Here is a 13,936-nt window from a genome sequence, read left to right on the forward strand (position 1 = left end):
AGTGCTTTCAGTAGAAGAAAACTAGATTTATATAAAAATTTGTTGTCATTCTAGAACAACTTACAATGGTTCAAAGATCCACAGTTTGAGACAAATAAGTCTGATGTCAAGTAAAATTGGATGGATGGTCTTAGAAATATACACATTTTTTATTTTAGTTGTAGTGTATCATGTTGTATTGTAAATATAATTACCAGAAGGGAGAATTGTGAGAGAAAAAAAACTCAGTAGTGAGGTTACCACAGATGTCCACTGTACTTAATTTGTTACAAAGCAGACTCAAAGAGGAATAGAAGAAACAGATGTCTCCTGCAGCAGTTATTATACGCTTTTTATTATATGCTTTCAAGAAGAATGTTATTTATTGTTTTGATTGATTCCTTACTTACGCTTTGCATAATTTGCTTCATCAAACAAATTCAAATTCCAAGCTCCCCTAGGAAGTATTTATTAGTATTTTGCCACTGTCATCACCCCAGCCCTCTTCTACTGTCCCCACTCAGCCTCTGCCTTTCAGTCAGATTTCACTGTGTTCCTCCCCCTGTATTCTTTCTAGACATAAGCAAACTGTTTGAATTGGTTTTCATACATCTGTCTCTTCTCTACCTTTAAATTCCATTTTAAGATCTCTGTCTTCTATCAACATTTTTTTATGTTGGTGAAACATCTTTGGGCATAACTAAGCCTGCTGCATGCAGGTGGATTTCTAACTTCTTCACTCCACTTTTTGTAAACCTCCCTTCTCATGTCATACACCCTAATCTTATGTTACCTCTATTAAATACCTGATGTCAACCTTCTTATTTGGGATGAGTTGTACTAACTGTCAAGAGTATGTCACTGAAGAAAAAGTTAATGAACACTGGGGTTACTAGGCCTTGAAATACAAAATTCCCAAGTGTGGAAGTCCGACTCCAACTGTATTCTAGCAATAATCATTTTCTAAAGAAGTTGTCAAGTAGTGAAATTCATTAATTGAGCAATATTATGAACAATAATTTGCTCTAGCTTGAATAAGCATATTCAACAGCTCTATTCCTGCTCTTCGCACAGCAGAGGAAAGATAATCGTGTCCTAATTACATATCCTTAAAAGATCTAATCAGAAGAATAAAATAATTTCTTTACCAGGTCTCAAGAAACTTATCGGTGTCGGGCTTAGACTCCAACGTCATACGCTTCTCCAGTTCAAAGCTGTGAATGGAACGTAACTTTCGCACCAGTGGAACATCTCTGTCTAACTGGGTGGTCTCTGAGCGAACTCGAATTGGAGAACCAAGACTTGGGGCATTAAGTATTCCATTCACTGGTCCATGGCTATTTTCTTCCTCTGTGGCAGCCTGTGCAAAATGTAAAGTAAAAATGTAACTCGCTAGGAGTGGCAAAACAGAGGAAGACAAGGTGCTACATGGTGAAGACCCTCCAAGTGTTTAGAATGTGAAAAGCCAATTTGTATTTGGAACGGTCCTTAAGTTCATGCTATTGTTAAGGTAGTTTAGATAAGCTCTTCAGCACACACCTACAACAGACAAAACACTAGTAATATACTAGTTCTGGGTAGGTCTGAGAACAGGAGTCTCAAAGACCCAGTAAGTTACATTTACTCTAATATTTCACACCCACCTCTGAAATTTTCTTTAGTAATGGTCTGAAACCTGGCACTTGGTAGCATTTTTGGTCTGCTTTACAGTCAAGTGCTCTTATCAAAGAGAAGTTAGCTTCCAGGCTTTTTGATTCTCTAGAGCATATAACACTTTTATACACTAAATCTACTAAATATTGCTGTGACTTTAAACTATGTTTTAGTGCAACTGCATTCTGTCTTAATAATGACTGAACATGATTTAGAATAATAACTGAACATGATTGGAATGAACATGGCTGGGAAGTCATGATCATCCTTAGCTTCTACAGGTGTAATAGAAAGTGCCTTTCTTTAAACCAGAACAATCTTTCTCCATCTTCGGTAAAAAACCAACCAGCCAAATAAGCACATTTGAAAACAGGCACCATGCCTTGTTCTTTCCCACAATACTTTTTTTTCCTAGCAAATAACAAGTAACAGCATCAAACTAGACAGCTCTCCTAGATAAAGAACATTTTAGTACTAGATCCATTTTCATGTTAAAAACACTGTTATATCAAGAAACAGGCTACATCTGTCTAAGTGTGAAATACTGTGGTTTTGAATAAGGCAGATAGGAACCAATTCTCACAGATCACTTTTGAAAATAAAGCAGCATTCTCTTCTAAAGACCAACCAACGAACCTCTGGATCAGTACAAAGGTATAATATCTTACGGAGACAAAACCACCAAGTGAAGCAAACCCTATGAGGACAAGAAACTGTTCAAAGATGGTCTTCACAATGCAGATTTGAAAGTACCTTACAGATCCCCAGTTTTATTTTGTTTCTGTTTGCATCCATTTCTTCCCAAACATCTTTTTCCTGAGGACGCTGATGCCCAGGGGATCCAGGTAGTTTCTCTGGTGATACACCAACTGGAATAACATTTTCTCCATCACTGAGCTGTTCATCAGGGAATACTTCATCTGTGTTTTCCCGCAGCAAATCTCCTGGGATAGGAGTGGCATTGGCAATTCTACAAAAGTAGTTTAAAAACAAAATCAGAAAAGTAAAAATTTCTATACTCTCATGTGTTCACAGAAATTATTTTCTATTTTAAAAGAAACAAACAAACAAAAACTTAGAAAGAAAATAATGTTTCTGTAGAAAACTAAATCTTGGAAATTATTTAATATAGAATCCCCTATTTCCTGGCTTTCACAGTTTATTTAATTTAGGTACATAACAAAATAATATAAATCATAAAAACTATCACATAAATGCTGGGTTTCTGAATGTTTTTGAAAGCACTTCTGAGAAAATTTGTTAGAGATCATGTCCAGGCTCAACTTCTCTCCTGACTGTTCTATACGTATTCTTCTATTCAAAAAATTAATGGCAACTTTCCTAAGTTAGATTCTGTTTCCCGAAAATTTGATAGAAGAAGAAGAACAATTACTGAGCAAACTAAATGATGTTTTAATAATTATTCTTATCAAAGTGCTAGTTTGCTCCCATTCTTGATAATCAAAGCATAAGCACAACACTAACAAGACATCACATTTTAATTGAAGTTCTCTAGTCCAATTGACTTGAAGCCATGTAGGGCTAAGGCTTAGCTCAACATCTGAAACTGAAGCACTGCTGGTCCTAAAAACTGAATGCTCAGAAAGTCAGACAGAAGTCATTCCTTTACAGTTACCAAAGCTGTTACTTGCAGCCAGGACTAACAGTAACTCTAGTGTGATGCTTAGTGGGATAATGGGACTGAATCATATGCAAACTCCCTGTCTGCTTCACTGCATCCAACAGCACACACCATATACCTGAGCAATCTTAACAGTTATACAAGACAACCAGTCGGTGTCAGATGATATTTACTTTAACTTTTTTTTTTTTTAAACTTACCTTGAAATACTGAGAATTTAATACATTAAATACTGGCATTTTTCAGCTTCATTACACTGTCCAAACATTCTCCTTCAATTTTTAGCTAAAAGCTGATCTATTCAAGGCTTAGAACAAGCACAAAGTCTTCCTCCTCACGCATAAACACTTCCTACATTCATCCATAAACAACACCTCTTATATTCTTCAAACCCCTGAGATGAGTAGGGGTCTTATTAAACATCACATCTTGTCCAATTTATTTCATTACAGCATATCTCAAATAACACATTAAATATTATTTGAAACACAACTGAAATCTATTTCCAAATTTCTTATAAAGATCCATCCATTTTTCAAACTTACAAGGAAATTGCAGCCATAATTTTATTCCAAGCTTACAGAAAACAACGGGTTTATTTCCAGGCAGTTAAATTTCCAGGCACTTAAACTCAGGATACATTATTTAGTTTCACAAAATATGATTTAGCAAAGGATGGATGAGCAAATTTACATGCAATTTCCTGGAGTACTATTTTTATTGCTATCATTTTAGAACTGCAGTGCTGATCTTTCAGGATAGTATGAACTGGAACCCTAAAAAGGGAAATACTTCAAATGCTCCCAAACTTCCCTTCCTCTATGCATTCAAAATCCTGCAGAAAAAAACTGAATTATGGAGATAATTTCCCTTTGGTAGGAAGCCCCTCTGTAGCTGCCATTGTAGAGACCACACCGTGCATACCCAATTGCAGCCGGCGTAAGACGAGTGTGCAACTGAGGGGTGGTTGAAGTTGTTGTTGTTGTCAGAGAGCCATCAGTTCCACTCTTCTCCCAGTCAAAAGGGTCGCTTTCAATAACCCCAAATGTTTTCATGCTGTTGTCAAACACAGACATAAGAAGCTAAAAATAAAGAAAAAAATTAATAAGGTTCATTTTTGTCTAAGAGACCAAGCAATTACGAAGCATCCCCTGTAATACTGACAACATTAAAAAAAGACAGCTTTTTATATGAAACACTTCTCATTTTTCAAGATTTTGAAGTCAAGATATACAAAATTTCATTTTATTAAAACAGGAAAAAAAATCCACATCTGTTGTTTTTATCAGGCATGAGGCAAAGATACACCATAGACTTTTACAAAAACACAGAAATACACACACACACACACACACAGAAGCATAACTACATTGCTGCAGAATACCATACAATGGCTCCAGAACAGGCAGAGAAAAAAATGTATTTGGTAACACCATGAAACCAAGGAAATGAATGAGATGTAGGAAAGGCTACTGATCTGCTAATTCATACATTTTTGTCATTAAGAACCACATATCATTTACTTCATATAATGCTGACATTTAAACTACACAAATGTCTAAGTTTTCAATCCTCATTTTATGATATGAAAAAGCATTTAGAAAACTGGTGTCCATGGCAGAGAAACAAATGGCATCTACTTTCCTCTCTCTGTGAATTAAACTTTGTCTCATTCTAGTTACTGATGGGAAGGCTGTGTCTATATTATTCTCTTACTCTGTAACATTTCTATTTTTTTTTCCCACTAAAAGCTAAATCTAGGTTTCATCCTGTTTTCCAATCCAGGATGCTGAAAATTTTTCAACCTTCTCCTTTGGCATACCCTTTGGCAACTTAAAATAGATGGGAAGTTTGGATCATTTCTCTTGTATAGAGTGGTCTCACACATTTAATCTTTACTCTCAAGAACCTTCCATGTGCCACCTGTCCCAGTCATTTCTGTAACCCTACAGAACAGCACAAAGTCATAGTTCACTCTGTCTCTTATGTACTCTGGTTTTTTCTTCTCTTCCTGTAACCCTTAAGCAGTGTCTCTGAAGTAATTTTTAAGGTCATTCTCCTTTAAATATTTTCATCAATTTCTTCTATAAGGCAAATACAAACTCAAATGCTTAAGGATGTCAGGAAGCTGAGGCAACTTATGCACAAATACCTGAACAAAATAAACATCTGACATTGCCAAATCAAATGTGGCTTCTTGGCCTAGGTCATGAACTTTTTAGACTATAAACTCTCCAAAGCAGGGATGTCAACCAGGGAGGTACATACATTCTTGTTCAGTGCCCACACATAAATACATAGAATGATACATACAGTAGGTAGGAACAGCACCACTGCAAACACAAGTTAAGAGAGACCAGAGTTTAAAAGAACGTTCTCACCACTCTAAATAAAACCACTCTGCTCTGGTCTAAAGCACGTGAGCAAGACTGTCTTGTAAGGCTCAGGCTGCAGCTACACAACTGCAAATGTTCCATGACCAGCCACAGGACTGTAAAGTACTGGGCTGTTTCTGTCATGGAAGAACTCTGTCCTTGTATTGCGTTAATCACTGAGTGCATGTGCTGTGTTAGATACAAATAGAACACAAAAAGGATTTGCAAAAATATGACTGTCTATATGCTTTATCATTCAGCCTATATAATGTAAAACATATTTACCAGTCTATAACCAAGGTTTTTCTATGCAACATCAAAATCTCTACAACAGTGCTTTTTACCATAGGAAAAAAAAAATCTGATACATCTTTATAACCAGGCACACAAAACATTGAAAACATTTTCCTCACTTAATTGTAAACTATAGGATAAATTTCATGGAAATTTGTAATAGAAAAGGGGGGAGAAAAAATCAAAGTATTTATTTTTCAAGAATACTGAACATTTTTTGTATTTGTAATAAGTGGTTTTTTAACATTCAAATTTTTTCACAAAAATTGATTTATTTATTTTGCAAATGTTCAGAATAATATACCAGTATATTTAGAGAAATCCACTTACAGGAAATCAGTTATTCCTTGAGATTTTCAGTTCTGATTTCAATTCTTATATATCTTTATTTCTTGTTAATCTTACCAAGCAAAGCTCTTATCAAAGTTACAATTCCGGAATTAGTCAGGTTTATTTATTCAGTTGAACCAAATACACTTGAACACCAACAGAAAACCATTCCTTCAGTGATTTCACTGAGTTAGGAAGTTGAAGAAAGGCACAGGAGGCAGATAGGTACTGCAGGTGGGAAGCTGACAGGAATGTGTGTTTCTGGGAGCCACAAGGAAGGCACACAGGGACAGCTTGTCATGGTGCGCTATTCGATCGGTTCAACTTCTGGGTGTGTGAGACTCAAAAAACTCTCAAGTCTTTCCCTCTCTGTTTTTCCCAAGCATTCCTCTGCTGCTTTCCACAAACTGGAAAATAGTTCTATCTTTATTTATTGTTTAATCATAGGTCAACACTGAGTGAGTTAAGACACATTCTACAGCATATCCTCTCAGCACATGCCACTTTATCAGTGAGCAGAGGGTGCCCATTTCAGCAGGCAATACTCTCTTAAACAAAGAGCAATGACTAGATTTCTGTGATCTCTGTATGCAATACTTCAGTCTTGAAAATACACCATGAGTGCATGTTGTGCTCTAGCTGTAGGTGCTGAGTTCCAGATTTTGGAAAACTGCCAGAATGACAATCACTGAGAGAACAATCTGATCAATTAACTTACAGAGCACCTACTAGAGGCTATGACAGTAGGACAACTCCCAATCCTAACAGAATACTGTCTGAAAAGCAGCTGTCAATTGTTTTTAGAAACTTAACAGCCTTACACATGCCGAATGGAAAAAAATTACATGTTTGAACCACAAAGTTTCTGTGGCAATAAATGGTCATTAAATTAACTTTGTGGTGGCAAAACCATAATAACTACCAAGATTACACAATGAAATCAAAGTAAATTGAAGACGAAACAGCATAAAATTCTCTTCTTTATAAAACAGAAAGACAAAATAGTACAAGTGTTTACCTGGTAATCAGGCTTTGTAAAGTAATCCAAATTAGAAATGTGATCCAGAAAGACATTGAATTCTTGAGGAAGATGTTTCAACATAAGTCTGTGTTCATATCTTTCTTTAATGGAGCCCACTTGCTCCTAGAAGTAACACAAAAAACATTACCACACCCTCATTCGCTGTTACAACATACTCTCATTGTCTGTTACAGCCATTCAATACACTACTAGCCAGAGAGACAGGTCACTACACTACACTGAATGGTACTGAGAAAGGCCATTCTACACCAGATAGCAAGATAAGACACTCTGTCATTGGCCTCAATACACTGGGAAAATAATGTAAAAACTTCAAATTCAATATGAAAAGCCATTTCATTTTCTACTGTGTTTGTGTTGTTTGTGTTTGAATGCTGACTGATACAAAGAGCTGTCACTAAGCACTCCAACCCTTCCTAATAGTATGTTTTAAAGATTTAGATGTCCTGCTGCATCATGTGAAATTCAGTCACTTTTTGGTGTACATTCAGTCACGTAAGATGTGTAAACCAAACCCAAAAAGGAGATGTTACCTATACACCACACTGTCATCTCCATAACCATACATAAACCACACCAGAGAGTAAGCTGGTTTCAGTATAATTTCAAAAGAAGATGGAAGAAGTAATAACAGGCCGATTAGATATTGTTTCTTTGCATACTGCACCTACGACATATGACTAAAGACACTACTGCATATTGCCTAAACCACTTTTGTTCACCCGCAAATAAGAAATGCCTATTTCACAAATAATCAAAACAGATTAGAAATTTTAAGCATTTGATAGGTGAAATAAGGTACTCAAGTGAAAACAGGAATAATGAAGTAAGTGGTAAATATACACTTAACTTCTGCCCTTTACTACTTTCTGCCTAGAACAGTTAGTAAAATCTGATTGCTTTTTATACCATGATACTAGCCACAAGAACTAACACTAGAAAACAGTAGAAAACATAATGTTGAAAGTAATGAGCCAATGATTCTAAGTAGAATCTTTATCACAGCATTTCCCTGGAATCCAGAAGGAAATCTCCCTCATGCTCTTTGGTTTCACCCCTAGGTTTACCTTATCTTTTATTTTTCTCCAAGGCAGTTGCCCAACCACAAATTCCACCAACATGTAGAAGAGAGACCAGAGGTCATCATGCCGACCCATTTCCTGTAAAAGGAAATATTATTCTAAAGCATATTACAAATACCTAAACAAATGGGGAGATAAGTTCTTTACTGCTCAAGACTTAAATTATTATATAAAATTTAGTATAACCTATGCTGCAAAAAAAGTTAATTAAATCCTGTGGCTATTTTAAGGAGAAACATACAAGTAAATTTCCACAGAAGACAGAGGGAAATAGAAGTTGAAGCGTGTTAAAGTAACATTGCAAATCTCTGTTTATTCGGATTTCTTTAGTGTATGACATTATGACAACATATTGGACATTACGGACCTCACAAAACTCAGCAGCTTCACTTTTTTAACTTGCAGTAAAATTGAACACCAAAGATAAGTATTAAAATCACTATTATTTGTACAAGAACACTTTTATCCTCAACTACTGTAAATTACATTATTCTTTCACAAAATTTATAACTATTAATTTCTACATAACAAATGCACAGATAAGAATACAAAAAAGGAAATGAATAGTAACTGCATTACTGACTGCTTTCTGCTACTTGAGATGGGTATGATACAAATGATGATACTCACTCTGTTTCTATGAGCATTGATTGATGCATATCGTACCGTTCCTCGAAAACCAGCAACAGCTCGTGGCTGTCAAGGAATAGAAAAGATTCTCATTGTCAGAAACAAACCCCCTGACTACTTAACTTGGCGTCTACAAAGTGAGTACAGAGCCACAACATACCTCATTAGAGACTTTTATTTCAGTTTACTGTGCTTCTACAAGTTCTCAGTGGTAATCCAAGTGGGCAATATTTGGCTGACCAATAAATAGCAAAGGCTGCACTAGAGACACCGATTTAAAATACTTCTTTCTTTCCCAGTTTCTGAAAACCAGCATTTCTTCCCTGATGGGTATTTTATGATCATAAGTCAACTGATGTTTTATAATCAGAGAATACATTTTCCCATCTTTCTTTTCTTCAGATAAAAATATTATAGAAAGAATTATATCATTGATGACAGTCATAATTACTAGATATTTAATTTTTTTTTTAAATATCAAACTGCGATATTATTACTTTGTCTAAGAGAAATATCCAATCCATGCTACCCCCTTAATTAATCATTCTATATAGACAAAACTGCCAGGACTGCTAAATTCACTGTCTTTTATGCAGTCTTACCTTCCAAATCAATAATTCTTTCTGTTTCCTCTAACAATGAACATAAGATGCTTGAATTATCTACCTCACCTCTGACTTGTACTTAGAGAGGTATTGGTGATCTGTCTGTTCGCCCAAGACTCATGACAATTCTTAAGATTTAAAAAAAATTTCCGCAATACATCGAAAAGTCTGCCTTGATATACACACAAAGATACCCACAACACATAATTATTGCCTTATTAAGATAAAACACTTCCATCTCTCTGTACCTGTATATATATATGTGTATAATTTTTTCTTATCTACCAATAGATGCTATACAGAGCTATCATTTAAATAAATCAGGAGCTGCCATTACCGTCAATAAATCTACCAATTGAATCCAGCAGGATTATGCAGCAACGACTTTAAAAAAAGGATTCAACAGCCCATATAATCAATGTCTGCTAGAGTAGTACAGTGAGAACTGAACCAGTGATAGTTAAGGCAGAGAGTATCTTCTAGGATGTTCTTAACATGAAGAGGTTCAGATGATATTCCATAAATCTTAGGTTTTTCATGTCATCATTCAGCTTAAGAGGTGCTCGGAACATATTTCATGTTCAGGCAGGACAGACTCAACTGTCTGTCTGCCTATCTTTAATTTTATAAGTATATCATATTCCACACTGAACATTACCCTGAAATGAAACATAACACTGTAGTTGCAGAAATTTCACAGTACCACGCAACTAGAAAAAGAATAGCTCAAAATACTTTGGAACTGGTAAATTTCAGGAGAAGCAATTTTTCAGAAAAAGCACTTAAATCTCCTTAGTAGTTCTGCAGGTTGGTAAACCATCCAACTAAGAATAATATAGTACCACTGCCAAGACAACCAGAATACAGATGAATTTCAAAAAATACGTAGTTTAATGAACAGTACTTTTTCAGGAGGGCACTGAGAGCTTAACTTTAAAACAGTTGAAAATACAAATTACGTAAATCTCAAGAGCATATAGCTTCAGAAGATGAAACCAAATGTTTGCTGTCTTTTGCCTCTGGCATGAATGTTAAAAAGGAAGGACTATATTCAGTTTTACTAAGTTAAATATTTCTGTTCTTCTGAGAATAATGGAAAACATGAAACGTAGGATGAAATGCCACTTTCATTTCTAGCATCACCACTTCAATTTCTACTTGATAACTAGGACAGAAATGCTTCAGTTGCTGGACAAAGTAAGAGAAAAAGACTAAGAAATGTCATAGGAAAACTAAATTATCCCATTCAGTCTACAAAAACTAAAAATGTGACCTATTTCACTTCTGTCCAGGGGAACAAATGTCCATATGAGGAATTTCATTGTGTACCAATTCAAATGCTTTTGAATGTTCAAATCACAGCCATCCTTACTTGCCCTAACATCATTTCAATTATCTGAGAATCACCTGGATAGGAAGGAAAAAGAAAAAATAAAGGGGAAAAAAAAAAAAAGAGGAATGAATATTGTTTCTATCTATGAGCTTATCACAAAGTGAATTCTGAATTCTTTATTCCAGCAAGGACATCTAAAGCCTTTTACTGTCTCTTGCCTTAAAGTATAGTTTCTATAATCTGAATTAAAAGCATATGTAACGCTGTTATATTTTAAGATACAATAAAATACCTTTTAGTAATGCAGCTGGTCACTATTCAATAATGGTATTACAATGCTACACAACAATAATAAAATAATTCTACCCTGTCTCTCTTAACATGAGTGATGCTCTGTAGGTCAAATCAAGTTGGCCCAATTCAGAATAGAACTTACAGACTTCTGAGCATTTGCATAACTTCTAAAACTGTTTCAGAACTGTTCATGCATCTCACAACATCTCATGTAGCAAAAGAAAATACTACAGGAAATAATAGCAACTTCATTAGTGATTCACTGCATATAAAAATCAAATAAAAATCCTCCTCTGCTATTACTGATCATCTTCATTTGTTTCTGGAGACCTCCGAAACACACTTTGCAAATCTTCTACAAAACTGTACCTTGTTTTGTTAAGTTTACATTAAAAAGTTTTTCTAATATAATTAGCTCAGGCAGTTATCTGGAAGTCAATATTATCTCTGTTTTGATTACTGTCACTAAATCCTTCAAGTTTAAGTTAAAAAAAATATTTTGAAGATACATGCAGATGAATTCAGCAGATCCAGTGACTGCAATGAATCTTTCTATTTGTAAAGGTACTTTTTTAATGTAACATCAGTCTTCTTTGGGGTTGCCCCTGCCCTGGAAACACGTGACAATGTCTCAGATAAACTACATGCAGGAAATTAGCAGTTCCTAGCAAAGTGAACTATTTCCACTAAGCACACACCTTTCAGATTCCTGGGAGACATTATGCGTACAAACCTGTCTACGAATGTTGCTTTTGTGGAGTGGCTGTGGAGAAGGCAAATCACTCTCCTTAGCTCAGTTCAGTGTCTCCAGATAAATGCTCTGGGTTTATTGCTCTGGGCAACATTGCAGAGCAAAAAGTTAACTTATTACTGCAGTCATGGAAACTAGAAAATCAACATGAAAAAACAAATCAATACTGGTTCTTTACATTATATCTGACACACACGCTATGGTGCTCCTTATCAATCAGGCAACAACTGAGTATCCTTAAGTGTCTAGGTTTTGCACTAGGAAGTCAGCAGTGCTGCCTCGGGACTAGAGTTCAAAAGCCATAGGGGATGGCCACCTATATTACCCCTCTTTTCCTTTGCTAAAAGTAGAATTCTCCTTTCTTATCTTTTCCCATGAGAAAGTCAATTTCCTACTTCTAATCCCACCAGAAATACATTTCCATGATTGGAATTATACACAGTTCCAATCCTTTAAAACCTTTTTTCCATAGCTTCAACATTTCACATTGCTATCCTCTTCTTTTTGAAGATACAGGGTTTGCAGTCTAATGTAATGCCTAGCATATGTGCTAGCACCAGTTTACAATCAATGAAAATTTCAGGGATCTCCTGGGTAAGGAAAGATCAAGCAGTTGAAATACAATTGCCATTACAATATATTCTAGATCTCATGGATTTTCACTGCATATACAGCTCTTCAAACCCACACTTTCAGCTTTATCTTAAAATCCACATCAGACACTAATAACTGAGTACTTGCACTTAGAACTCTTTATCAACCCATCTCCTACTAGCTGTCAGTATGACACATTACTTGGACTCAGATCTACAAACGTGATTTCCAGAAATTGACTGCAGCTGTCTGATCCTATGCTACCTAGCAGAAGCTGAGTAACAAGGTAAATTAAAACTAACAATATAATTAAATTTTGCTATTGTGAGTTCTAACAGACATGGTGAAAAATGAAAATTTATCACCTACTGCATGTGCTATAAAGAGCAACACCATCTCTAAGACAGCAGTATTTGATACACAAAACAACTCCTGAGCTACTCAGTTTTCAATCTGGAGTAGTCAGCCAATGTGACACACTAGCTAAAGACTACAATCATTCCAAAACTGATTTATGAACAGACAAAACATCTGGTGGGCTGAAGAGGGTAACAACCTACTACTGTCTGTCACAAACCTGAACTTACTGCAGTGAAAAATGACACAGGGTAAGTCTGTCATGTGTATGTTTGCTTTGCCCCGTGCAATCTTTCTTCTTCCTCTTATTCCAGGAGCTGAAGCAGAGATTACTTTAAGAGGAACACTGTCTATATGAACCAGCTATGCTCTGGCAAGAGAATTTCCCCACAGAACAGAATATTGTTTTATTTATCACTGTAAGGTAAAATTTTACAGTTGTTCTGCACTTAGAAGACTAGAGAACTGAGACCTTAGTTTTTTTATGTTTTAGACATTTTTATGTTTTGTACGTATCTTATTTAGTATTTATAATGATAATACCATATATTCAAGAGTTGCATAAATCCAGAAGCAGACTATTTCAGTAGCAGGCTTATTTCAACTATGGATGGAAAGCAAAAAGTCTCAAGCAAGCTAATGTACATAAATGTACCTTCTTTCCAATTCTCTTCCCTATCCCACAGGGGCAGGAGGAGGGTGGGGGAAATGAGCAAAAGGCTCTGTGGTACTTGGTTGCCAGCTGAGGTTAAACCACAGCAATAAAATAACACATTTTCCTACTTTTAAACTACTCAAAATATTTTTTCATAACTCAGCAGGGAATTTAGCCCATAGCTCAGAAAGAACTGGAAACCAAAGTTTCCAGTTTGATTTTCATTTGCTTCTATTTTCACCAGGAAACAAATTTTACTAGACCAAACCATCTGTCTTTCCACCACAATAGCTTTTAATTTCAAACAAATAGGACAGCTC

The 13,936-nt window shown here is 35.6% G+C and overlaps 1 protein-coding gene across 2 annotated transcripts in view; it reads right to left on the reverse strand.

The window, feature by feature from the left end:
• The window catches only part of TTBK2 (tau tubulin kinase 2), an 85,317-nt gene that overhangs the window by 26,339 nt on the left and 45,042 nt on the right, over positions 1-13,936 (reverse strand). For both annotated transcript variants that reach the window (XM_042048115.1, XM_042048114.1), the window contains exons 7-12: positions 9,028-9,093; positions 8,383-8,475; positions 7,292-7,417; positions 4,199-4,356; positions 2,386-2,602; positions 1,128-1,339 (exon numbers count right to left, since the gene is read on the reverse strand). In XM_042048115.1, the coding sequence (XP_041904049.1) occupies positions 1,128-1,339; positions 2,386-2,602; positions 4,199-4,356; positions 7,292-7,417; positions 8,383-8,475; positions 9,028-9,093 (872 nt within the window). The remainder of the gene's footprint in view (positions 1-1,127; positions 1,340-2,385; positions 2,603-4,198; positions 4,357-7,291; positions 7,418-8,382; positions 8,476-9,027; positions 9,094-13,936) is intronic.

The sequence above is a fragment of the Corvus kubaryi genome, unplaced genomic scaffold (assembly GCF_017639235.1).
Source record: "Corvus kubaryi isolate FWS band 111438036 unplaced genomic scaffold, C.kubaryi_AGA036_p1.0 66, whole genome shotgun sequence".
In the NCBI taxonomy this organism is placed as follows: domain Eukaryota; kingdom Metazoa; phylum Chordata; class Aves; order Passeriformes; family Corvidae; genus Corvus; species Corvus kubaryi.